Genomic DNA, 27,717 nt, shown 5'->3' with positions numbered 1-27,717 from the left:
ATATTTCTAAAATCTACTTAGTTCCATGACAAAGACTTTGCTAACACCCTGGATTTGAACATTTTTGATGTTCACTATCTTATGACAGAAGAATTCCTTTGAATCACCACTGAAAGAGGATGGCCAGAGTGACGGTAGGGCAAATCCAGGATAGTGAAGAGAACCTGTGCCTAGAGGTGGAGGAAGTCCTTTAATGAATACTTTGCTTCAATATTCACTAACAAGAGGGACTGCTGTCATCTGAGAGGACAGTGTGAAACAGGCTGATATGCCCGAAGAGGGTAATGGGAGGAGGAGAATTTGTTGGAAATTTTGAAAAACATGAGGATAGTTAAGTCCCATGGGCCAGACAAAATACGCCTCAGGTTACTACGGGAGGCGATGTGGGAAATTGCTGCGCCTATGGCGATGGTCTTTGTGTCGTCACTGTCCACTGCATTAGTACCAGATGATTGGCGGGTGGTAAATGTTCCCTTGTTCAAGAAAATGATTGAGGATGACCCTGGGAATTACAGAAGTCATTCTTATGTCTGATAGGCAAATTATTGGGAAATATCCTGAGACACCGGATTTAGATTATTTGGAAAAGTATAGTTTAGAGATAGTCAGCATTGCTTTGAGGGGGCAGGTCATGTCCCAAAACTTTGCTGAATTCTTTGAGGATGTGGCAAAACACATTGAAGGTAGAGCAGTGGATGTGGTGTACATGGATTTGGGCAAGGCGCTTGAAAGGTTCCCTATTGTAGGCTCATTCATTTAGGAAGGAAACATGGGATACAGAGAAATTTGGCTATCTGGAAACAATTGGCTGTTCCATAGAAGACAGGGTAGTAGTAGATGCAAAGTATTCAACCTGGAGCTCAGTAATCAGTTGTACTCCACAGGGATCTGTTCTGGGACCTCTGCTCTGTGATTTTGTAAATGACTTGGATGAGGATGTGGGAGGGTGATTTAGTAAGTTTACCCATGACACAAAGGTTGGTGGAGTTGTGGATAGGGTGGAGGGCTGTTGTAAGTTGCACTGGAACGTTGAGGATGCACAGCTGGGCTGAGAAGTGGCGGATGGAGTTTAACCAGGAAAAGTGAAGTGATTCATTGCAAAATACAGTATGGAGGAACAGAGGGTTCTTGAGATCATAGATCCCTCCAAGCTGCCACCCAAGTTGATAGGGTTATTAAGAAGGCATATGGTGTGTTGGCTTTCATATGCAGGGGGATTGAATTTAAGAGCTTATGAGGTTATGCAGCTCCATGGAGCCATGTTTAGCCCACAATTGGAGTAAGTATTCCGTTCAGGTTGCCTCATTATAGCAACGATGTGGAAGCTTTAGAGACTGCAGAGGAAATTTACCAGTGTGCTGCCTGGACTGGAGGGCATGCCTTCTGAAGAAAGGTTCAGTGAACTAAGGCTTTCCTCATTGGAATGATGAAGGGTGAAAGGTGACTTGGTCGAGATGTACATGATGAGAGGCATAGATGAAGTGGATAACCAGAAACTTTTTCCCAGGGTGGAAATGTCTGTCACAAGGGATCAGAATTTTAAGGTGATTGGAGGGAAGTTTTAGGGGAAATGTTAGAGGTAGGTTCTTCACACAGTCGTGGTTGTGTGGAATGCACTGGCAGCAGTGGGACGAGAGCCAGATACATTCGTGGATATTTAAGCGACTCTTAGGAAAGGTGCATGGATAATAGTTAAATTTAAGGTTATGTAGGTTAGTTTGGTCTTGGAGGTCAGCATAACATAGAGGGCTGAAGGGCCTGTACTGTGCAGTACTGTTCTGTGTTCTAATTCCATGTCCCCTCGTTCAAGATTTTCCGACTAATGACATTTTTCTTTCATTATTTGTCCTCTTCAGCCCCCTCAGAATTTGCTACACTCCAAGGTCACACATCATTATTCTAAAGTACCGAATAAGTTTAACCATGTCTAGCTGTTCTTGGTAATTCAACCCTTTCATCACAGGAATCAGTCCAATGCATCTGTTTTGAATTGCTTCTAATGCCAGTATATGCTTTGAAAATATGACACCAAACCTGTACGCTGCTCCAGGTGCAACTCACTAACAGTCTGTACAGTTTTAAAACTACTAACTCCAATCCTTTAGCATGAAAAGCCAAAATTCAATTTTCCTGCATTACCTGCTGCAAATTTATGCTAACTTTTGTGTTCTATGCACAAGAATATTGTGCTTTTTGGCATCTCACTTAATTTAAATCTGCTTTAGGATTATTTCCCAACTACCCCTTCTCAGCTCCCCCACTTTAAATCTGTCTTAATGTGGTCAAGGTAATTGTTATCCATGTTTGACTCTTACCATCTTCAATCTTGCATTGACTTCAGTTTCCTTGAATGCTTGCTCAATCAAACCAAGAGGCAAGCAACCTTCGTTTCCTACTCAGCTATGATTGCTTTGAATAATTTTCATGGGTTGGGATTAGAATTTTTGAGCCAACAAGTGAGAGTTTTCTTCGTGAGATAAGAAATCTGCTCATGCTTTGCCTCTTGTGTCCCATGAAAGAAACTCATTAGTTTTTCAAGTCCTTCTATGGTCTTGTGCTATAATTCTATTTGTTTAGACGTTTCCAGAGCGCACACTGCTTTCCCTTTTATTTATTCCTGTGTGATTATTACTAATGTTTCTTTACTGGCAGATTCCTTTGGTGACTTAAATCTTTTGGTTCATTTATGGCATTTAAACATCATTAGCTAGGTCAACATGTATTGTTCATCCCTAATTGTCTGAGGACAGTCGAACAGTCACATTGCTCTGAGTTTGGGGTCGCATGTAGACCAGACGAGGTAAGGTTGGCAAATTCCTTCCCTGAAGGACACTAGTGAACCAAGTGGGCTTTTCCAACAAGTGATATTTGTCTGAGGATTAAGTGCTTTTAAACTGTGAATTGAAAGCATTACCAAAAATGGCAGCAAAGGAGGTCATTTAGCCCATTTTGTCTTCAGTGGTAAAGTAACCTAATTTTTTTTTGTGCTTTATATTTAAAGTCTATTTGTTAATGATTTCTACCTTTGTTATCCTTATGATCATTGAACTAACCAGTCAGGCTCCAGTTCCCTGAAAGCTACTTGAACGTAGAATCTGACTTCAGAGGCCTTCTGTGTTCACAAGTTGTTTTCCGTCACAAACTCTATTTCTCCTAACACAAAGCTTCTTCCTTTGTCAACTACTGGTCCCTTTCTGTCCTTAAATCTGCTGTTACTGTTGTGCTCATAAAAGAGATTATTCTCAATGCCAGGATTAAAATTTTTTTAACTGGGATATATGTATATAAATGCTTATTTTAAGTAATCTAAGACTCCTATTTGAAATAACTTTGTTGATTTCTTAAGAGTATAGCAAAGTTTGCAGTTACAGTAGCGGAATAATACTTTGGCTAATGTCAGGTGAACAGAAATCTATACCCCTCTAATTGAGTTTCTCCATGGGCTTGTACATTGTACTTTTTACTGATCCCTTCAAGTGTACTTTTTATATTTTGTTCGAGTTATGATCTGTAGAGTGAGTTAACTGTTTATTTAGTAAGTCTTAACAATTTATGAACCAGCCACATGAGCATCTTCATCACTGGTGAATCATTTGGTAGATTTCAGATTGTGTCACATTATTTCAATTACTTGATCTGTGACTGCATTATTGCAGTTTTAACCATATGATGGGCATCTGTCTAGAATTAACCAAAATGATTGCAGTTATTGCATTTAACTAAAGGTGGATGCATTCTGTGGCTGGCTAGGAACAAATTTGACCCTGTAACACTAGAAATAAGCTCTTTGCTGAAGCACATTGTGTTTTCAGCCAAACAGTCTTAACTACGGCTTTCCTAGATGGAAATCAAGTTACATGTACAGGAGTTGGTCAGACTGGTAATCTACTCTGGTATTTGCTAGCAACTAGATTATTTTGATTGTAACATAATGAGAATTTCCCCTCTGCCATTTGGCCTTATAAAAGAATTCATAATTGTTACCTCCAATGAAGTACCACTGAAGTCGTAGCTTTGTTACTTTATGGAATCTAATTACTTTTGAATGTGTTGAATGCTGAAGGCAGTTGGGCTGTTGTATGACATCATGAGAAAGTTCTTCTGGCACAGAAGACGTTGCAACAGTAAGAACTTACAGCCTAACTAGATATATATTTTACAGGCCAATATTTATTTTCTGAAAGAAAAGATTAGGTGACATCATTTACTACACATGTTTCTTGTGCTTCTCAGCTCTCCCCTGTTCCTGTGGTGTAAAGAATTGTTTTCTTTGTAGACAGTTTAGAATGAGAATGATGGAGCGTTGAGTAAATTTATTTCACACTACGATATTTAAGTTTATTACTGCTCACAGTTGTTGGGCTGTTAGCTGAAGAACAGCAGGCAAACAAGAGACCATGAAAAGTAAGTGGATGGATATAATACAGAACTGTTTCCTCCAAAAGTTGAGGCTTCAAAACCTGGATTTTAGTTTTAAAAATCTCAATTGGCATGTTGGGAAGCCATCATGATGTGAGCAAGGGCACTGGGGAAGGTCTACTCCTCATTCATTTGGGCCTGCTCATTTTCCATTAGCTACAAGATAAGTTCCAGCACAAGAACCTAGTTAACTGACATTTTGTGCAAGGTACATTCTAATTGTACACTTCTAGTAAAACAAACTGTTATTAATTCTTGTTTAGAGCTAGGTAAAAACAAAATTGCCAGTTTAGAATTGATTTTTTTTGAAGGGAGGAAAATATGTCTGAACTGCCAATGTAAATGGACTCAAGAGTTTAACAGTACTAAAACGTTAGCTTCTCTTCTCAGTATGTACAAGAAATTACAAATTTCAAAAACATTTTGTTCATGGGATGTTTCGCAGCTTTTGCCAGCATTTATTGCCATTGTACGGAAGAAAAAAGTGGTTGAACTAATGCAGTCAATTGTGTTGCTACATCCACCGTGCTATTAGGAAGGGAGTGGCAGGGTTTAGACCCAGCAACAGTGAAGCAAAGGTGGTACAATTCCAACACAATAGTGCATGGTTTGGAGGTGAACTTGCTGGAGATGGTGTTCCCACATCTGTTGCCATTTTCCTTTTTTAAATGGGAGAGGTTGGGGGGATTTAGAAGATGCTGTCAAAGGAGCTTTGGTGAATTGTTGCAGTGGATCTTTGAAATGGCATACACTGCTCATTGTGGTGGATGGAGTGCCAGTCAATTGATCTGCTGAATAGTGTCAAGCTTCTTGACTGCAGAAACATTTGTTGCCAGGTCGTCCTTTGGTGTTCTCGGATGTTAAGTTTGAAGGAATTTGATTAACTAAATCACAGTGCAACAGTAGAACCCCAAGTTCCTAGTTTTAAAAATTAATTTTATTATGAGTAAATGGAAATAAATTTTTAACTTCTCTAGTTGTGTTAACTGCCTCCCCTGAAGTAGTGAAGTTCTTGAAGGTGCATCTTTCTATGTAGTCCTGTGCAGTTTGTCTGCACTTCAGACACAAGCCTCAGTGAGTGTCGAGAAGCATTTTGACTGTAAAAGGCTTTGCTGCCAAGATCTCTTTTGATGTTAGCAAATGCTTGTTGCACACAACTAAAGCAGATGTTGCTGGATCGCAATCTTCAAACCACTCCCAACTGTTTATCCCTCCTCCAAATTTAGGGAATGAACATAGTTTTAGTACGTCAGGTGTTGATCCAGAAGTAATCTAACACTACAGACCAGAGAGAACAGTGAGAACATCAGGATCCTGAACTTGTACAGCTTAACTCATTTGATAAACGTAATGAGGTTTTAATAAGTTGAAATTTGCATCATTTGTAGATTTTGACAGTCAGGTGGTCCATTTGGATATTGGGTCTTGTACAGAGAGAGTATACTGCCTGTGATTGTGTCAATTGCATGGTTATAGAAATAAAAAATATCATTTAAACATCTTTAAATATTTAATAGTTTGAGTTGATGATTCTAATTGATTGTGGAGAATGAAGCAGCACCTTAATGTGTTGACACCTTTTGCAGTTGCTTGGAATCCCTGATTAAGTTAGAGTAATAGATATGTACAGCATGGAAACAGACCCTTCAGTCCAACTCATCCATGCAGGCAAGATATCCAAAATTAATTTAGTCCCATTTGCCAGCAGGTGAAAGCCCATATCTTGCTAAACCCTTATTCATTTACCCATCCAGATGTCTTTTAAATGTTGTCATTGTACCAGCCGCCTCAACTTCCTCTGGCAGCTCATTACATACACACACTACCCTTTGCATGAGAAAGTTGCCCCTTGGGTCTCTTTTTAAATCTTTCCTCTCAACATAAACCTATGCCCTCTATTTTTGGGCTCCCCTGTTCTGGGGAAAAGACTTTGACTATTCACCCTATCCGTGCCCCACATGATTTTATAAATCGCAATATGGTCACCCCTCAGCCTCCTAGATTCCACAGAAAATAGCCCCAGCCTAGTCAGTGTTTCCCTATAACTCAAATCTTCCAACACTGGCAACATTCTCGTAAATCTCTTCTGAGCCTTTTTAATTTGCGCAACATTGTTCCTCTAGCAGGGAGACCAAAACTGAATGCAGTATTCCAAAAGTGGTCTAACTGGTCCTGTACAGCTGCAATGTGACTTCCAGCTCTGCTCGATGCATTGACCAATAAAGGCAAGTGATGCCTACACTGTCCTGTCTCCCTGCAAGTCCACTTTCAAGGAACAATGAACCGGCATCCCAAGGTCTCTTGTTTGGCAATACTACCTAGGAACATTAAATGTACTCATTAATCCTATCTTGATGTGCCTTACCAAAATGCAGCACCTCATTTGTCCAAATGAAACTCCATCTGCCACTCTGGCCCATTTGCCCATCTGATCAAGGTCCCACTATATTGAGGTAACTTTCTTCGCTGTCCACTGCACCACCAATTTTGGTATCATCTGCAACCTTAAGAACTATACCTCCTATACTCACATCCAATTCATTTATTAAATGACAAAAAGCAGTGGATCCAGCACTGATCCTAATGGCATACCACTGGTCACAGGCCTCCAGTCCAAAAGAATGCTGCACCACATTCTTCCTACTTTCAAGCCAGTTTTCCACCCAAATGGTTTTTCTCCCTAAATTTGATGTGATTCCAACCTTGATAACCAGTCTAATGTGCAGAACCTTGTTGAATGCCTTGAAGTCCACATGGACAATGTCCATTACTCTGTCTTCATCAATCATCTTGGTTTCTTAAAAAAATGAATCAAGTTAGACAATATCCCATGCAAAAAGCTATATTGACTATCCCGAATCAGTACTTGCCTTTCCAAATACATGTAAATCTTGTCAATCAGAATTGCCTCCAACATTGATGTCAGACTCACTGGTCTGTAGTTGCCTGGCTTTTCCTTACCAGCTTGCTGAAATTAAAGCACCATTTTAGCCAACCTCCAGTCTTCCAGCACCTCATCCATGGCTATCAATGGTACAACTATCTCTGCAAGGGGCCCAACCTTTCCTAATTTCCCATAAAATTCTGGGTTGCACCTGATCAGGTCCCCAGGCTTTATCCATTTGTGCATTTTAAGATTTCCAACACCCCCACCTCTGTAATATGGGCACTTCTCATGATATCACTGTTTATTTCTCCCAAGTTCTCTAGCTTCCATATCCTTCTGCAGCAAACACTGGTCTAAAATACTCATTTAGTATCTCACCCATGTTCTGTGGTTTCATTCAGAGGCAGCCCTGTTGATCTTTAAGGGGTCCTATTCTCTCCCTATTTTTTTTAATTTTAATGTATGTGTATAATCTCTTTGGATTCTCCTTAACCCTATTTGCCAAGGCTGTCTCATGTTCTCCCTTGGCCCTCCTGATGTCCCTCTTATACTTGTTCTCCCCCAGCACAGAGACTAATTCAAGCACAACAAATTCTGCCACATCTGAGCATAGACCTGAATTTGAACCAGAGCCTTCAGTGTTTTAATGCTCAGTATTATAGTGGCAATGTTACCAGTGATTAATTGATTTAATTTTTCACTCACCAACCATATCTGCTGTTTCTGTATTATCCAAGTTTTTCCATGTGTGGGTCGCATGCTCAGGAACAGCCGGTTTGCATACATTCTCCCATGAAAATGGGAAACTGGTGTCCCTAGATCCAATAAGATATGTTTTGTCAATCTTTGATTTTTATTAAATGACCGATATGCTTTTGCCTTTGCTATTTGCCAGATGTTCGCAGCCTGCTGTGACCTTTCCTTGGATGGACCTTAAGCATTTGATGCCAGTACTGGATGTTGTAGATCCTTTGTAGCCACCAGAACCTGTTTTCATTGCGTAACTTCCAGCACTGGAGAGCTTGTGCACCGTTCTGCAAGAATATCTTGTCTGCTGGAAAACCGTCTTGTGGTCAAACATGTTCATAGTTGGTTCATTCCTGTATCCGTTTCAGTCCTGGAGCTCAGCATTCTAAGCAAAACATGCTTCCATCTACAACTTCGAATCAGTGCTTCAAGAAGCAGCTTAAGAATACATTTAAAGCAGGTCGCAAAATTTTAGTTCCTGGATTCTGGGACATACAGAAAATAACAATTTCAAGTGTTTGGGTGATAGAGTATATCCTTGTGCATTATAAGTTATGGCTTGTTGGCTACAGTTGAGATTTGTAAAACAATAATGCTAGTTATATGGTGCTGAATGAGCTGTTAAGTTTCTTGTGACTGAGGCTAGACCATTGAGAGCGATGTAATAGGATCTCGGAATATAACTTTACTATTTCAACTGATCTAGAACTTGATTCAAATTGATCAGCCATTTTTAGAACCTTGATTGGTTTGTGTGAAAACATCCAGTATTGTATTAAAATTAACCTCACTAAGTGTTTTATTGGAGACACTTTTTATTCAATGATTGGAATAAGTAGTAAAATGTTTTGAAAGCGCCAAAACATGAAATTGCGCCAAATGACCACCATTGTTCTCTCAAGCTCCATGGGAAAAATAACTGCATGGGTTAAATATTTGTTGTTTCAATAACCTCCAAAAATGCAAAAGTAACCTTAGATTTTTTACTGATTATGCAAAATGTTGACAAAAGCTCGAGGCCAGTATAGCAATCACTAATGGTCCAGAAACATAGTACATTTGGCCTTCCCATCCTTCCCAATAATTGTTCTCCCAAGTATTAGGATAGATTTCAAATGTTGTCTTTCATTTGGGACTGGATGTCAGACCTCCTCAAGTCAGGACTTTCTCAGGATACTTGAGAGTTGATGGCTTACAGTCCAAAGCTATATGTGTTTAGACCGTGGATGCTAAGTTCTAGTTTCCATGTCTGAGAAAGGAGATTACTGAGTTCGATCCTGAAACTGTGATGTAACTGTAGTACATAAATAGCTTGCCTTCCCTTTGACCATTCACTTTAGGAGAATGGGTCAACATCCAGAAGCATTGTTTTTGGCGATTTAAGTGTTCAAGGTTACCCAAATGCCTTGTCTTGTGTGGAAGAACCGTCGTGTTGGGATCTGGCATCAGAAATCAGACTGCGGGTTGCAACTGAGCTTAGCTATGTCAGCCTAGTAATGGAAAATCCTGAAATTTGCGAGCTTCTAGCAATGGCAGCTTCATGCTAAGTGGCAACTGTTGGTGGCTCTTAAAGTATCATATTCCATCTGAACCTGGATCATATTTAAATGTCCAGTTCACTTAGCATGAAATGGGCTACCGAGATCATCTTGAAGTGGGAAATTTATTACAGAATACTTGACGTACTTGAGCTTCATAAACTACTTCAGTTTAAAGACGTCTCTAGCAATGTACAGGTAACTGCAAGACCAATATGATGTGCTTTAAAGGCTATTTATACCTCATACCTGAAATAGTATTAAGCTATAAAACTGTGCTTGTAAATACTGAGAATGCTGATCTTTTTGGTTACGCTTTTTATGCAAATTTCAAGGTGATTCCCAAGTTAATTGTGATTTATGTGGTTAACGTAGTCTGAATGTAATTCAGGTCAACTTGCCAACCTCTAACCTTGCTATCCTTTTTGTTTTTTTATCTCAGATTCTAGCCGGAACTAAAAATCTGTTTGTGTTCTATTTGGTTGTGCCAGTTTTATAGATGTTCATTGGAGTCCCATGGATTGGCACACAATATAACTGAAGTGATTTCACCTTATGCAGGCTTGGAGAGCATCTCAGATGGAGCTCTTTGAAAATTTATGTACCACTTCCATTGATCTGTTAACAATTTTTTCCATCGCTGTTTCAAGATGGATGCTTTTTTGTGTGGTTGAAGCCAATTTAACAGGCATTCAGTAAATGAGACTCTGCCCAGTGTAAGCTAGGTGTCATCTATAGACTATAGTCTGCAGAACGTGCTCAAGCAATTGATCTAACATTTTATGACTAATTTTTTGGAAGATTTTTGAAGATTTTGGTCTACGTATTGGATGTTTATAGATTTCCAGTCGTCCTTTGATAAGGTGCATGAATAAGATTGGGGTTGGAGTGGTGATTAGAAATCATGGCAGCTGATAGATGTTGTAAATTATTTTGAATCATCATTTTTGGGTATGTTATAACATCTCTGACACAGGGGGGAATCTAAACCTGGACATTCTGCTCCAGAAATGGCAACATTTCTAGAGAATTACAGACAGGTGAGGAAGGAGCTCAAAAATGGTCTGAGGAGAGCCAGGAGGGGGCACAAGAAAGGCTTGGCAGAACGGATTAGGGAGAACACAAAGGCATTTTACACTTGAGGTATAAGAGAATGGTCAAAGAAAGAGTAGGGCCGATCAGGGATAGCATAGGGAATTTGTGTGTGGAGTCTGAGGAGGTAGGGGAAGCCTTAAATGAATTTTTTTTTTTTTTTTTTTTGCTTCTGTCTTTACAAAAGAAACTAACTTTGTAGTGAATGAAACCTTTGAATAGCAGGTGTGCATGCTGAAATGGATAGAGATAGAGGGAGCTGGTGTGCTGAAAATTTTGTCAAACATTATGATTGACTAGTCGCCAGGCCCAGACCAGATTTGTCCTCGGCTGCTTTGGGAAACGAGAAATGCAATTGCTTCGTCACTCCTCGCTCTCCACTGGCGTCGTACCTGAGGACTGGAGAGAGGCAAATTTAATTCCTCTCTTCAAGAAAGGAAATAGGGAAATCCCTGGCAATTACAGACCAGTAAGTCTCACCTCTGTCGTCTGCAAGGTGTTCTGAGGATTCTGAGGGATAGGATTTATGACCATCTGGAAGAGCATGGCTTGATTAAATGCAGTCAACACGGCTTTGTGAGGGGCAGGTCATGCCTCACAAACCTTATAGAGTTCTTTGAGGATGTGACTAGAAAAGTTGATGAGGGTCGAGCTGTGGATGTGGTGTGTATGGACTTCAGCAAGGCATTTGATAAGGTTCCCCATGGTAGGCTCATTCAGAAGGTCATTAGGAATGGGATTCAGGGGAACATAGCTGTCTGGATACAGAATTGGCTGGCCAACAGAAGACAGCGAGTGGTAGTAGAAGGAAAATATTCTGTCTGGAAGTCTGGTGAGTGGTGTTCCACAGGGCTCTGTCCTTGGGCCTCTATTGTTTGTCATTTTTATTAATGACTTGGATGAGGGGATTGAAGGATGGGTCAGCAAGTTTGCAGACGACAAAGGTTGGAGGTGTCGTTGACAGTATAGAGGGCTGTTGTAGGCTGCAACGGGACATTGACAGGATGCAGAGATGGGCTGAGAGGTGGCAGGTGGAGTTCAACCTGGATAAATGCGAGGTGATGCATTTTGGAAAGTCGAATTTGAAAGCTGAGTACAGGGTTAAGGATAGGATTCTTGGCAGTGTGGAGGAACAGATGGATCTTGGTGTGCAGGTACATAGATCCCTTAAAATGGCTACCCAAGTGGACAGGGTTGTTAAGAAAGCATATGGTGTTTTGGCTTTCATTAACAGGGGGATTGAGTTTAAGAGTCGTGAGATCTTGTTGCCGCTCTATAAAACTTTGGTTAGACCGCACTTGGAATACTGCGTCCAGTTCTGGTCGCCCTATTATAGGAAAGATGTGGATGCTTTGGAGAGGGTTCAGGAGGTTTACCAGGATGCTGCCTGGACTGGAGGGCTTATCTTCTGAAGAGAGGTTGACTGAGCTCGGACTTTTATTGGAGGAAAGGAGGAGGAGGGGGGACCTAATTGAAGTATACAAGATAAGGAGAGGCATAGATAGAGTCGATAGCCAGAGACTATTTCCCAGGGAAGAAATGACTAACACGAGGGGTCGTAGTTTTAAGCTGGTTGGAGGAAAGTATAGAGGGGATGTCAGAGGTGGGTTCTTTACACAGAGTTGTGGGAGCATGGAATGAGTTGCCAGCAGCAGTTGTGGAAGCAAGGTCATTGGGGACATTTAAGAGACTACTGGACATGCATACGGTCACAGAAATTTGAGGGTGCATACATGAGGATCAGTGGTCGGCACAACATCGTGGGCTGAAGGACCTGTTCTGTGCTGTACTGTTCTATGTTCTACGTCTGTCACCAGACCCTGTAGATTAGTGCATTTTAATCACATGGAATCTGGGTAATGCTTTATAGAGATTTAAAAATATGAATTGGTGCATGTGTATGAGAATGGCATTGAAGTTTGGTGCCAGAATTTTTTGACTATAAATGAATTGCAGATTTTGGGGGGAAAAGGTGGGCTTTTGGAGCCAGGTTGGACCATCCTCTACTGTCGCGTCATTCAATAACGTCATGACTAATTTCATTGTGGTTTCAACCCTGAATTACTGTCAGCTCCCAATAGGTTGTGAATCCACTGTGTTTCAAGAAGCTGATTCTGGCTTCAAGAAATTCAATAACACACTTGACTACTTTCTGGGGAAGACTGTTCCACTGGTAACAACCCTCCAAGCAGGCAACACTGAACGGTGTGGCTGCACAGTGACTCTGGGACTCCATACATGCCAATTAGTGTGTGAATGAATGGCTTCCACTTATTGAAGCTTTTGACATGTGTGGACCTCCAAGGTCTACCCAAAACTAAAGAAGTTAAAAGAATCATAGTGAGCAAGGCTGGTGATAGTTACCTATCCCTAATTACCTTTGAAATGAGTGACTTTCTAGCTTTTGTGGCAGATAGTTAAGAGTCCACCACATTGCTGTAAATCAGGAGGCAGATGTTGAGCAGTTAAGGATGTCATATGTTTTGTGAAAAGGAAGTTAATAACCGGCTGGATTTTTAAGATTGAAAACTGTCATTTTTACCATTCCTCGGACTAGCTTTATGTTTCCGATATGTTAATTGAATTTAGATTGTAAGAAGTGCTCTGCTGGTGTCTGACCCATATCACCAGTGAATTAACTGGGACTTTGGTTTGAATCAAATGATATTATCACTACACCACCATCTCCTCCAGGTCACCAATTTTAACCATAATGGGTACAGGCCCAGCATAACAAATTTGGATAACTTTTTGACAATATTCTCCCAGGAATTAGTTTTCTGAGCCTTCACATAATTGCTCTGATGCAATTCCAAACTATACCATAACCCCACAGATGGACTGCAAAATTGTAGAAATGGATAATTAGGTTAAGACAGATATGTTCATCATAAATTTTAGGTGAAAATGTCAGAAATGGTAAGGACATTGTAATACATCTAGAACTTTTATTCTATTTGCATGTTTAAGACTCATGAAGGGCTAAAAAATAAAATCTCTTTTGGGTTCAAACACAAAAGTAGTGCATTTCTAGATTTAAAAAAAAAATGAAGCTAAACAATGCTGAAAATGTGAAATTAAAAATAACAAACATATATTTTGGTTCTGTTGTATTTTGAACAATTTGAGAAGCAAGAGACACGAAAGAAAGCTGTTGAAGACATTGGCAGACTTTAAGCTTTGCTGAAAGGAGATACAAAGTTGTAACTTTTCACCTTGCAGTCAGCAGGGGTAGGACACAAGAAACAGACTTTGGAGTAGGAACACCAATTTCTACAGCCTGAGAATAGGGTGTTGATTGATTGGCCTGTTGATTGTTGGCATGGAGATGGAGCAGGAACAGGCATCTTCCAACCTTAGTTCTCAGATCAGAGCCAGTACACAATGACATTACACACCGTGCATGTATCTTGCATATTTGCATGTATCTTGCAAATTTGTCAAGCAGCCTACTGTGTAAATAGGTGATGTGATATTAGTTTCAAGACCTGTGGCTGCTGTGTTTCTACAATGGCACATTTTCCAGCAGCTGGCAGACTGTATCAAACATGTCCCATTGACTGCTGGCAGTAGACTGATAATGCTGAACTAGCCATGCTTGTAAGCTTCTGGACACCATGTCCATAACATAATGGGATTGGGAATAAATGATTGCAAATTATGCTAATAATAAGGTCAGTAATACTAATTATATTGCTGATGACTAATCTGTACTTGGAATTGCATGGAAACCATTTGAATGTTATCTGGCATGCTTGCATTTGTGCGCTGGAAAGCGTGTGTGTGAACACAGGGCTCTGACTATTTGAAGTCAGCAAAAGAAATTTGTCAACTGCTCTTTTTGTTGGGGAAGTGGTTATGAGAACTGCCAGTCTCTCATGTGCCATAACAACACACTGATCAGTCTGTCTACCTACCTAGCCTATGGACTAAGATTAAAGGTCACCTGTTCCTGCTACATCTCCATGTCATTGGCCCAACCAATCAGCACCATTACCTTGCGCTGCATTAATTTGTGCTCCTCTGAAGTCTGGTTTCTTTATATTTCTGGTGAATCCAAGGCAAAAGCCTTCAACTTTTATCCATGTATGTGTTCTGTTAATTATTTGCATACCTTCTGGATTTTGGGACCATTATCTTTGACTTGTTACTATTGTATATGTTTTGATTATTATGTCTCATTTCCATCTATCCGTTTTGCTCTTTTATATCTTTGAATAAAAGAGGTTTACTTCTGAACCAAGGTTCAATTTTCCTCCAGCAGAAATAAAAAGTAAAGGAAACATGCTCATGGATATCCTTGAAAGAGTATGAAGTTTTAAGAAGGAATTACTGTTCAATGTTCTATATGAATATGATGCAAGTCTTTCCCCTGTTTAATTAATAACAAGGAGTTTCAGACTTGATCATTAGCCAAAAGGAATTGCATACATTTTAGAAAAACATTTAATGAGGGCCATACAAGAAGCTGCATTGTCTCTTAATGCATGTAGCTGGACAAATGAACATTAGAATATATCTCGCAATAACTTTGTGTTAGAAGCCATAATACCTCAAAGATAAAATACTTGAAAAAAATGGACAATGACTCAGAGGATTTGAAGTAATGGCACTGGTGCAAAAGACTAAATTTCAGTAATTGTATGCTTAAAGGCTAGTGATTTGACTTGTTGATTAACATACCTTATTGATTTTTGCATGGTTAAGGCATTCTTTAAGGACAGTTTAGGGATTAAACTGTCTTAAATTGTTTCATTTCCCTCTGGAAGTTAGTGTTGGAATTTTGTCCTTCACACATTACTTTCCTGAAAGGGCAGTATCACTTGGATCATTGCTTTACTGTTCAATGTAACAAAGTAAGGATATCTGCCTAAATAGGCAGTTTGCATTTGGCAACAAAAGCATTTGTAAGCCCATGACACAGCAATCCGACTAAATAGGCTGTAGAATATATTTTGTTGTTTTGGCTGCTTTAGAACCATCAGGAAAAGTTGTTTTTGATCTGTTATGTAACCATAATACACAGTGCAGTTGCTTCTTTTGTCACTATCTGCAAGGAAAGACTTCTTCTGTTTTCACATAGTTACTGTTTTTATGTAGCATCTAAAGCCAACTGGTGCTTTCTGCTCAGCCAAGGTTTAGTGATGAGAATTAGTCATTCTCTGCATTTCACAAATTATGGCTACCAATTAATTAAAATTTTAGTTGGTGTGCTATTGTGGCATTTGTGCACTGGCTAGACCCCAATTGTCATTCAGTTTGCTGTTGCTGATTTGTTTAATATTAATTTCTATGTTGCAATTTATCATTATCAAATGTGCAGGTGAACTTTTATTTTCCCTTTTGAGCCTGGGATGTGTCTTGCAAAGCACATACAGACATCCCTTTCTGTTCACAAAGAAGCAGTCCTTTCAGGTTTTTAATTTGGTTGATTGTCTGAACCAGAAGGTTAGCTTCCAGCTCATCTAAAGGACTTGAGTGCGCTGTTTGGACTTAACACCTAAATCGATGACAAGTGCTACATTGTCTCCCTATGGTTCTGTCATTCAATTCCGATGCGATATCTGAGCTGCTTGAAGTAAAAGATCCAGTTACACCATTTCATGTCTTGTATTATTCTCCCTTAATTACGAAACAATAATTATCTAATTTACTGTTAGTTTTATGTGCAAATTAGGTACATTGTTCAAGAATGACTTAGTTTACTGATAGAGTTCTTACAGTCCTACAGCATGGAAACACACCCTTTGGTCCATCCAGTACATGACAACCCTAATCCCAAACTAAACTAATCTCTCTTTAGTGTGCTTGGAGTGGTTCAGAATAGAAGTTCTAGTATGGTGGTAAGTTGGATGATCAGCCATGATCATACTGAATGGTGGAGTGAAATTGCATGCCCAAATGGCCTATTCTGCTCTTCTGTGCAAGTCAAGAGGTGGTGTCCTCACATCAAAGAGCAATTGATCAGCCTTTGTGACCGCTGTTAGCACTGTCTGAGTTGAGGTCTTGCAAAGCGACCCTATTAAGTGTCTGTTGCATTGGTTCAGGAGGAACCTGCTTCCCTGGGGGCAAACCAATATGTCTGGGCGCAGAGTGGGAGAAGAGGGTATGGCAGAGGTACATTAGCCCAGGTTGATGGGGCTGAAGTGGGATCTTGCTGTGCTCACCACCCCCTGGGGAAAAAAAGCTTGTATTTATCAATTGGAAGCTCTCACCAGGCAACACCATCCATGCTGAGCCTAGAATCTTTCCGGATCATTTTGCTGGGAAGGATAAACTGGTCTATAGAAGACATCTTGTCAACCATTCACAATCAGGTTTGGTATGTCTTGAGAGCTTCCCCTGCGTAGCTGCCTCGGTCTGTGTTACTGGGTCTGTTTTTGCTACAAATGCATTTAAGGACATCATTGATCTAACACCGTATTTTACGAGCCACCTCTTTGTAATGAAATGCACAGTGAAAGTGTCACAAATGTCATTCACATTTTTCATACTTGCTTTCTTTGCTGATTACTTACTACAAAGCTCATGAAGTGTTGATGTCTACAGTTGGATGAATGTGAACCATAAGTTTTAAGGAAACTACTTTCAGTAAACCTGTGTTTTGATTTTGAGTGAAATACAGTGCAGTCAGACCTAGAAGTCTCTTCCTTCTATTTGAAGGTGGAGTAAGGTTCTGGGTTAATCAGGAGTTTATTGCTTTCAGATTTGCTTAGAACTGTCTGCAAGTAAAAGGCAGAATCTTCTGCAGTTAGGCTGCTGTTACCACATATTTCAGTTTACTGCCTCTTATTTTTTCCCTGTCTTAAAAACTTGGGACTAGAATTATGTAGTTGTCAATTCTATACAACTCCAAGTTGCATGTGGTTCTGCTCCTTGGAAGTACTGGCAAGTGTGATTTTTAGGTTAATAGTGTTAACAAATCTAGTCCATAATTTATGGTAGCTATTGTAAGCCGTAGTCTTCTAGGAAGATTTTTCTTCCCATAATTTTCTTGACAACCCAGTGTTCAAAGAGGAAACCAAACCCAAGTGATAAAGTTGTTCAAGTGATTATTTTCCATATTACAAGTTTTCCAGCTCAATTTGGAAAATATTTTGCTGTACTAGTTTTACGTCCATACTTGTTTTTATGGGGCTCAAGTAGTCAATTTGACCCCGTGAGCAATCTCTGACATTCAAGGTCTTGGCTGATCTGTTGTGTTCTAAATTCCACATTACCATTTATCCCTGACGATTTTTGATTCCCTTGCCTAACCAGAATTTATGTAGCTCTGTCTTTTATTTAAAAAGTGACCTTGACCCCATGACCTTGAGTCAGAGTACCAAAGTAGCACAAGCTGTGAGGAGGGATAATCTCATCTCTATCTTAAAAGGGTATCCCTAATTTTAAAATCATACGTCCTAGTTCTCGACTGACTCTGATAAGGAAACATTCTTTCCATGTCCACCCTCAAGACCTCATGGAGTTCAATCAAATCACTTACTCTTCTACACTCCAGTGGAAAGGAGCTCAGCCTGTCCAGTCTTTTTTGAGGCAACTTGCTCATTCAGTTATGATTCTTGTAAGCATCCTCTGATCTGCCTCCAATGCATATAAGTTCTTCCTAAATTTAGAGAGGAATGGAGATAGTGATACTTGTTTTTATTTCAGAACTGATTTCAATGGGGTTATGGTATTGCAAATCATAGTTCGTTAGTAACGTGAGTTCAGAGAGTTGACTTTCCTTCTAGCCTGGCCTCTGATTACATATCAAGAAGTTACTGCAATAGGAAATTACTGCTATCCAGCATTTTTTAGTGCCATCTGCTACCTTGCTACACGGCTGTTCTTTAGAAGTAATATTGAAGTGAGAATAAAACACTTCAGTGCACAGTGTAAACCAAATAGTGGCACACTGACTAACTTGCTGTCCTTTCTTCTTAGTAATTAAATGTTATGGTCATTTTTTGTGTTGGAATGGTATTTGCTTTTTTTAAAACGGCCTCAAATGTGGCTTTTGCATTTCCTGTAATTTGATTGTGATGTCTTTAATATTCCCCAGTCTTAAATTGTAACCTTATTTTGTGATATAAACATACAATGCAGTTATGATCTACAGATTATTAGGAAAAGTGTAAATGTTAAGTGTCCTAATTTAGAGTAATGCTTAAGAAAACGCAAATTCTGTGGTGAAAACCTGTTGCCTTTAGCAGTAATTTATTGATTTTTTTTTTCCAGCTGGGGATGCAGATGATCCCCCACGAATCACACCAAACCCAGTCATCAATGGTAACGTAGCAATGGCAGATGGACACAACAACACAGAGGAAGACATGGAAGATGGTAACATTTTGTTTTTTAATCTGTTCAGTAGTGAAGAAATCCTTTATAATTGGGAATATTAGTCTTAAGTTAGGCTAGCATCTATTTTTCAAAAGTTTGCTCTACAAATGTTTGCTGGTAGAAGGCATAACTTGAAAAATGTTTCTGGAAAATTATTCGAACAATAAACTGAAACTATTTTATTTAAGACTTCACATCCAACCAATGACTTTCTATCTTCATGGCTTAAGTTTTATGTTGGGTGGCTAATTCTTTTGCATAGCAAAGTAGTGATGGCTGTGCTGGAAATGAAAATATTTTGTCATATCTGTTTTAAGGATATTTGAATGTCCGGTTACACAGCTGAACTTCCTTTCTCCCTCCCCCTCTGCAGGATGTTTTAATATCATCAATAGATTGCTTAAGCAGCAGCCATTGATTTGACCTCCATACATTTGGGCTGAATATTGACAGCTTGGTGTGGATTTCTCCAATTCATTTGATTGGACAATGTCGTAACACGTGATTGGCTGTGAAAAGATGACATACCATCCACTTTGACCTCCTTTCCATGTATATTTTCTGATTGTTCTTGCTTTTTCAAACGAGAAAATCAGTCAAGAATAAATGTACTTGAAATGGGTTACATGGAAGTATTCCACTTGAAGATTAATAATAGATTGTGACTGATTTACAAATGTGCTAGGTTTAGTTTGTTATTACATAATGCAAAATGCTGGGGAATGAAACCTGAGGCTCTGCAACTGGTGTTTTGATAGTATCTTTTTTTCCCCTAAATTGTTTTAAGCTGAATAATACTAAAGGTGGAATAACTGGAAACATTGAAACTCCTTGAAATCCGTTTCCGGTAGCTCCCTAAAATTTGGAGAATAGATGATCCACGAGTAAGTTTTTAAACCTAGCAAAGAAGTTAGCTCCACTTCCTTTGAATTAGGTAAAGGTTTGCAAAAAAATTTTTTGAAGGCATATTTCATACATTGACAATCTCAAATGCATATGCCAACTTAATATTCTGAATCAAGATAGTAAATGTGACTAAAGTTGTTTTTGTTTGGTGGCAGAACTGTTTTGTCTTTAATTCTAGATATGTAGCAGTAATTATTAAAATAGCTTTGGATGTTTTGATACCTATTGTGAAACTTTTAAGGTTGAACAACAGTTTTGATGAAAATGGGACTAATAACAATGCTGTTGGTTATATTTTGCTAAATCTTTCTTGAAGACCAGATTTATTATACACATTCTCCTCCAGATCAGATATTCTACAAATGAACACTTGTGGGTTTTATATGCCTGCGCAGCTAAACGGAAGATTGAGAATTGCACACAGTTCTAGCAAGATGCCTCCCCATGGGGTAGGTGCTCTCTGATTAAAAATCCTGGTCACAAGGAATTATTTTCCTACTTGGAGCATGTTATGAGAGTTTCCTCAATTCTTCCTCATTCATTCAACTTCTGCATATAAATAGGAATTTCAGTTATTTGATAGAGGAGGTGGAAGAGGGAATGAGCATTTTAAGAAATTCACCATTGCACTAGCATTTTGGTCAGATGATCTTCCCTCCTCTGGTTTAAGACTGTACTTCCCTTGAATTTGTCTTGCTGTTGATTTTTTTTTTCTTTTGCTTTGTTCCTCATTATAGGATGAGATTTATTATGGAAAATCTGCAAAAATGTTTTTTCAAATTTAACTATATTTTTAAGAATGTTTTCCCTAAGTTGATGCTTCTCAATATTGGTCCCTAAGGGCTACATTAGTGGGTTTGGTTATAGTGCTGAATTTGAAATTTGTAAAGTAGAGGTTTCCCCTCAAGTCACTGACGTTTTAGCCGATCTTCAGTGCAGTTTCAGAATTGTCAAACTTGTGCTAATGTTTTTGAAAGTAGTTATTCATTGAATTTGAAAGCCAGAATTATTCAGTTACAAGAAAATCTGCAAATCCAGGTCAGGCAAAGAGTTGGCTTAAAGCAGGGAGTGCTTTTGAAAGATGATATGGCCTACTGCGGTGCTAACTAAAGAGAACATTGAGTTCCTTCCTGCTTTATCCAGTCATGTCGCAAGTCAGCAATTTTTTTTTTTGTCATCAGGCAATTGTCCAGTTTTTGTTCCAATTAAGCAGTAATGCTGTTGATCTGCATTTAGGCATTGCAGTAGTTTTATACGTAATGGGATATGGAACTTCAGTTTCAAAACAAGAGATACTGATTGGGATCAGGAAACGTTTTTCTCAAAGGGTAATGTCTTAGGACCTTTTTTTTTTTTAAGTTGATTGAAGTAACATCTTTTGAATATTTTTAAGTGAGAGGTAAATTATAGATAAGATGGAATGAAAGAGGTAGATGAAAATGTGGAGTAATTTGCTTAACCTCTACCTTTATTGACTAGCAGAGCAGGCTCAAGTGGCTGAGTGATCATCTAATTTTTCTGTTCATAGCTATTGTAAATGGGAGTTGCCCTGGATAGCTGTTGAGCATGTAATGGAAGTGTTTTTAATGTTAGACAAACATTACAGAATTTTGACCCATGTGTTAAGTCAGGCCTGAAAACATGAAATGCTGGAGGTCACAGTGAGTCAGGCAGCATCCATAGAGAGAGCAAGCTAACGTTTTGAGTCTGGGTGATTCTTCGTGGGCTGGAGTGAAATGTGGAGGAGGCAGTGTTTGTGCTGTAGCTTGGCAGGGAGGGAGGTGGTGGGAATACTGGTTGTGCGTGTTTTGGATGTTCAGTACATTCAGCCATGTCCCTTTGGGTAGAAAGTATAATTGGTTCTCTAGTCATTGAAGAAGCTTTGGCTATGGGTGAGATCTATGTCAATAGAAGGAGTGTATAAAGTCACAGTCATAGAGATGTACAGCATGGAAACAGACCCTTCAGTCCAACCCATCCATACCAACCAGATATCCCAACCCAATCTAGTCCCACTTGCCAGCACCCAGCCCATATGCCTCCAAACCCTTCCTATGCATATACCCATCCAAATGTCTTTTAAATGTTGCAATTGTACCAGCCTCCACCACTTCCTCTGGCAGCTCATTCCATATACGTACCACCCTCTGCATGAAAAAGTTGCCCCTTGGGTCTCTTTTATATCTTTTCCCCCCTCACCCTAAACTTGTGCCCTCTAGTTCTGGACTCCCCAACCCCAGGGAAAAGACTGTCAATTTATCCTATCCATAACCCTCATAATTTTGTATACCTCTATAAGGTCATCCCACCGCCTCCGAAGCTCCAGGAAAAACAGCCCCAGCCTGTTCAGCCTCTCCCTGTAGCTCAAATCCTGCAATCCTGGCAACATCCTCACAAATCTTTTCTGAACCCTTTCAAGTTTCACAACATCTTTCTGATAGAACTGGTTAGGCCACTGTTGGAATATTGCATGCAATGTCCTGTACAGCCGCAACATGACCTCCCAACTCCTGTACTCAATACTCTGACCAATAAAGAAAAGCATACCAAACGCCGCCTTCACTATCCTATCTACCTGCGACTCCACTTTCAAGGAGCTATGAATCTGCACTCCGCGGTCTCTTTGTTCAGCAACACTCCCTAGGACAATTGATTTGTCAGGCTGTTGTGATGTTGCTGCTGCACCTGTCTGAGCAAGAGAGCAAGACTTGATTGGAATTACGACTTCTGTTTTAAAGATTATGCAGCAGCTTTGGCAAGTCAGGAGGTGAGCTTATTGTCAAATATTTGGTTCCTGAACTGAAAGCAGTAATTGCATTTATGTGGAAACGCCACCACCTGCAAGCTCCCCATCTAGTCATTCACTGTCTTGACTAGGAAATATATTGCCGTTCCCTCACTGTCACGAGGTAAAAGTCATGGAGTTCCCTCCTTATGGCATTATGGGTCTAGCGACAGCACTTGGACTGCAGTGGTTCAAGGAGGCCCTTCATCATCACCTCAAGGGCAACTAAGGATGGGCAATAAAAGCTCATGTCACATGAGTGGAGAAAAGAATTTCAATTTCATTCATGGTTAAACATTTGTGGGAGATTGTATCCAGGCTTTGCAACATGAATGTTTCTTGTCACTTCAATGTAGCCAGGTTTTGCAGCACTTTTGATTATTCCCCTGGAGCAGAATGAGTGATAGAAGGTCATTCTACTGCTCCCCTTGCTCAAAAAACGACTGTTGAATCAAGTGTTCTTCTATGAAAATATATGCAACTCTTCTGTGATATTTCTTGCCTCATTTTCTTGCGATGCATCACTGACTAAGTCTCCTGAAATAAGATCGTAAGAAACACAAGGAAGACCAGAACATTCAGACTGCAAAGCCTACTCTGCTGTTCTTAAGTGGCTCTGATTTGGGAGTAAACTCTATTTTCCTGTTTGTATTTTTTTCCCCAGAGCCCGAAAATCATTGACTCCCTTGTTGATCAATAATCTGTCTAACTCAGCCTTGACTATATTCAGCAATCTGCTCTGCACAATACTTCTCAAAATTCCAAACCTGAAGAAACTTCATAACTACTTCCTCATCCTTCCATGAGTGGTACTGATGATTGAGTATTGCTATTTCTTGTAAGAGCTTATGACACTTGGGTATCATTCGTGTTGTCCTTTGACAAACTGCTGCTTTTTGAGCTGAGTCACAGAACAATTATTTCCAGACGTAGTTGGGAATGTGTAAAAGTGAGTAAGTTGTCATGGTAATTTGCTTTTTCACCCACCCCCATTTCTTTTGGATTACTAACTTCATTAACTAAAGATGTAAACCTAAAAAACACATGAGGGAGTAGCATTTATTCAATTTCCATTTTCCAAAATTGGTCTGTCTTTTCACTGTATCTGTGGATGTCTTTCACTTGTGCAACCGCAACACTGCTGTGGGTGTAGTGGCTGAACTGTCTCAACCAGTCTCAGTGCCTCACATATTGGAAGCTACCTCCAGCTGTTTGAAAATCTGCAGTCTTTGATCAATGTATTTTGGCCTTCAATAACTTGGTAGAGGCACAGCATGCAACATAAACAATGGCAAAGCAATGTTAAGTTCTAGACCCATTGTTAAAACCTGAGGGACAAAATGTTGGGAAAACTGAGGCAATCAGTATCTGTGACCTCTGAAACTGAGCTCAATTGCAATAACTGGGGGTCCAGTCGAGCATATGTTGAATGAGCTTATTTACCTTGTGCATTCTGCACAAGATTACTTGTGCAAAACAAACCTTGTTTTGGACGTGGGCTTTCATCAAGATCTAAATAATCCACTAGGGGTAGGAGGAATGTTTTATTTTTCTTTTGGCCTTAACAAGTAACTTGATGAGGACTACATATTTCAGCATATTAGGTTTAAAAAAGTCAGGAAGATTGTATCTCACTACCAAAGCTTTGCCATGTTTTCCTCCTCAAGCCCCAATTTTGATGTCACCAGAATGTACAGAAGAAGAATGACAAGTGATGCTGAAAGACCCTAGATAATTTCAATAACTTGGGGTGAAAATTGTGTTTTTGAGGTGACCTGAGTATTAGAAGAATGCAGAATAATTAAAGAGACTTTGTACTCTGCCAATAAAAAGGAGAACAAAAGTATTGGGTAAAATAAAAGCTGTGGCAGTCCCCTGCAGTATGCACTTTGTACAAATAATTGGCTGGTAAGTAAATCCTAGGAGCTTGCAGACATTTGTTTCTGTAGTTTTTTGTCCTTGTGTACTTAACTATTGACTCTTCTCTCCCTATTGGAAAAAGATGCTGTCTCCATGTACACTTGCCTGTAGTCCTGTAAATGGTACATCTATGGTGCGAAAATGCCTGCAAATTATCTGATTTAAAGAATATAGTACATGATAGTGATAACTCCCACTTCTCTAAAGGAGGATCTTCCACACAGACATAAACCACCCACCGTCCTCTTCTGTTCTCTAACTATTTCATTTTAGCTCGGCTGTTCTTAGATCTACCTGCAAGTGGTGCATGCAATCTTCAATATTCCAGTTAATTGGATTGGTGCAGATTAACGCTTGTGTCTGTGGAAGACTCTCTGTGGAGAAATGGTGAGTTATGACAGTGTAAAGTATTGCTTTCTTTATAATTAGGTTGTGACTAAAGTAATGCAGAACTCAAATGTAAGGCCTGTATACAAAGAAGAAAATGCAGTCATAGAATTGCTGTATTCTACCACTGAATGTGGGAAAGTATTCAGTGATGTGAAGAGGATTTGCCTTAAGATGTGTAATCAGTGTTTCATATTGTGTAGATTTGTCTAAGTTAGCAAGTCTGTTCACTTTATTATTTTTTAATGTTGCTTGCCTTTCTATATTAATAACCAAAGAACAATTTTTCTGGTGGCTACTTGACTGGAAGTTGAGACCAGAAGAGCACAGTTCACTGTGTACCCTTCATGTTAATTGATTTATTCTAATTAGTTAATAAATTGATGCTAAAAGGGACTAATCTGAATACCCACCATCAAGAATATTTTGATCTATGTTGTATGATATATGCTTAGTTTATATTTCCATTGGGCGATTGGCTTTATTGATGTTTTGCCCTTTGGAGCAGTGAAAATGTTGCCATTTCTTCACAAATTTCGCTCAACTATTATTTTTAGTCTACAAAACTTTCATTTATTGATATCCTTGACCCGTTTCATCTGCTGTCTGTCTTGGCTAAGACTGCCACAAAGAAGTTCTGTTGCTTTATAACCGCTCTTCATTTTCCAAAACATTGATTTAACACTCAAACGTGAATGGCTGGCTACAGAAAAGATACACGTTGAGAATGGGCAAGAATATGAAAGAGAATACAATATGGCAGAACGTCTTGTTTTAAAAACCCTGGGAAATGTTTGTTGTGAGGCTCCTGGATGTAATTGCCCATGTTAACTTAGAGTAAACAATTAATTAAAGCAAATGGCATGTTAGCATTTGTTACCAAGGAATTGGAGCATAAGTGTAACTAATAAAATAATGCATAGCATTTGAGACCAAACCTGAAGTTTTACTGTATTGAGGCTTGTTCTCTGCTTAAAGATCTTTCACTTTAGAATGTGCACCATATCCATTAGATTTAACTTGAGGAATGTTCAAGACGATGAAGCATGAATTGCCTAGAGTTTGTACAAATCAAATCAAATGTAAATATTCTTCAGGGACTGTGCAGGGTCATAACCTCAGAATATCCAAAGGTCTGTGACACACTAATCCTGATGCTGAGATGTTGAAGCTGCAGGAGGGCTTTTGAGGTGACGTTTTGTGCCTGTACCTCTGTCAGAACGTCCAGGTTCAGATCCCACCAACCCTCAGTCTATGCATAATGTCTGTGAACAGGATGATTAGAAGTATGTATAACGGGGTTTGTTGTTTAGGACTAAGATGCGCAAGTTCTTGACTCAATTGACTGAATTGTTGGAATGACGCTGAGGGATGTGAGATTGAGTTGGATGATCAGCAAACACCTTGAAAGATTAATCTAAGTTTGAGCACCTCCTTTATTGTGCTTGTTTTCTCAGCAGTACCTTGTCTCAATTTCCCATCTTACTGAGCTCTTTCCAGCTTTGTTCATTGTCACTGGATTGATCCTTTATTTCCACTTCAATGTTAAATTAACTTGTATATTCTTGCCTTAACTTGGATCAAATCTTTATTTCACTTGGAGAATGAAACATGGATTTGTAGTCCTTTACCCTAAGACTCTTAATGGAGCTCTACTGAAAAGTTGTGGTATCATATCATGTCAGAGGGCAGATAAGCATGAGCTTGGTCAAAGAGGCAAGGGTAACGAGTGTCTTTTGTCTGAGGAAGTAACCAAAAAGATTAATGGGGGCAGAGGGGTAAGACATTGTTTACTTGGACTTCAGTAAAGCCCTTGACAAGGTTCTGTGTGGTAGACTAATTAGTAAAGTGAGATCACATGGGATTCAGAGAGAGTTTGTCAATTGGGCACAAAATTATCTTAATGGTAGGGGACAGAATGGTGGTGGAGGGGTTTTTCAGACAGGAGGCCTGTTTCCAGCAGTGCTTCTCAGGTATTTGTGCTGGGTCCAGTTTTGTTTCATTTGTTTAAATGATTTAAATGAGAATATAAAAGGCACAGTTAATAAGTTTGCGGGCAACACCAAAGTTGGTCATCTAGTGAAGCAGGTAACCTAAGATTACCAAGATATCTTGATAAATACAAGGGCAGGACTTCAAAACTTAAAAGTAGGGCCTTGGGTAGTGTGGTAGAACAGGAGACCTTGGGGTTCAGGTGCATAATTCATCGAAGTTTGCAGCACATATAGGATGGTTAACAAAACATTTAGCATACTTGCCTTTATTGCTCAGCCCATTTGAGTATAGGATTTGCAATGTCATATTTAGATTGTACAGGATGTTGCTGAGGCCTCTTAGGGAATACTGTGTCCAGTTCTGGTCACCCTGTTCGAGGAAGGATAATATTAAGCTGGCAAGGGTTCATAAGAGATTTACTAGGATGTTGGCAGGAATGGATAGTTAGAGTTAAAAGGAGAGGCTGGATAGGCTTGAATGTTTTTGACTGGAGTATAGGATTTTGAGTGGTGGCCTTGAAGCTTTCTAAAAGCATGGGTATAGCTAAGGTGAATGGCATGTGTCTGATTGGGGGATTTCAAGACTAGGGAGCATTATTTTTAAGGTGAGAGGAGAGATTTTAAAGTCATGAGGGGCAGTTTTTCTTTTGAGGTTTGTGTATGGAATGAACTGCTAGAAGTGGTGGATGCAGATGGAGTTTAAAATATTGAAACTAC

At 39.4% G+C, this 27,717-nt stretch overlaps 1 protein-coding gene across 4 annotated transcripts in view; it reads left to right on the top strand.

The window, feature by feature from the left end:
• The window catches only part of usp7 (ubiquitin specific peptidase 7 (herpes virus-associated)), a 98,510-nt gene that overhangs the window by 8,450 nt on the left and 62,343 nt on the right, over window positions 1-27,717 (top strand). For all 4 annotated transcript variants that reach the window (XM_043711996.1, XM_043711994.1, XM_043711995.1 and 1 more), the window contains exon 2: window positions 18,904-19,008. In XM_043711996.1, the coding sequence (XP_043567931.1) occupies window positions 18,904-19,008 (105 nt within the window). The remainder of the gene's footprint in view (window positions 1-18,903; window positions 19,009-27,717) is intronic.

This window comes from Chiloscyllium plagiosum, chromosome 21, assembly GCF_004010195.1.
Source record: "Chiloscyllium plagiosum isolate BGI_BamShark_2017 chromosome 21, ASM401019v2, whole genome shotgun sequence".
NCBI lineage: Eukaryota > Metazoa > Chordata > Chondrichthyes > Orectolobiformes > Hemiscylliidae > Chiloscyllium > Chiloscyllium plagiosum.
This window is presented reverse-complemented; position numbering and strand designations above follow the sequence as displayed.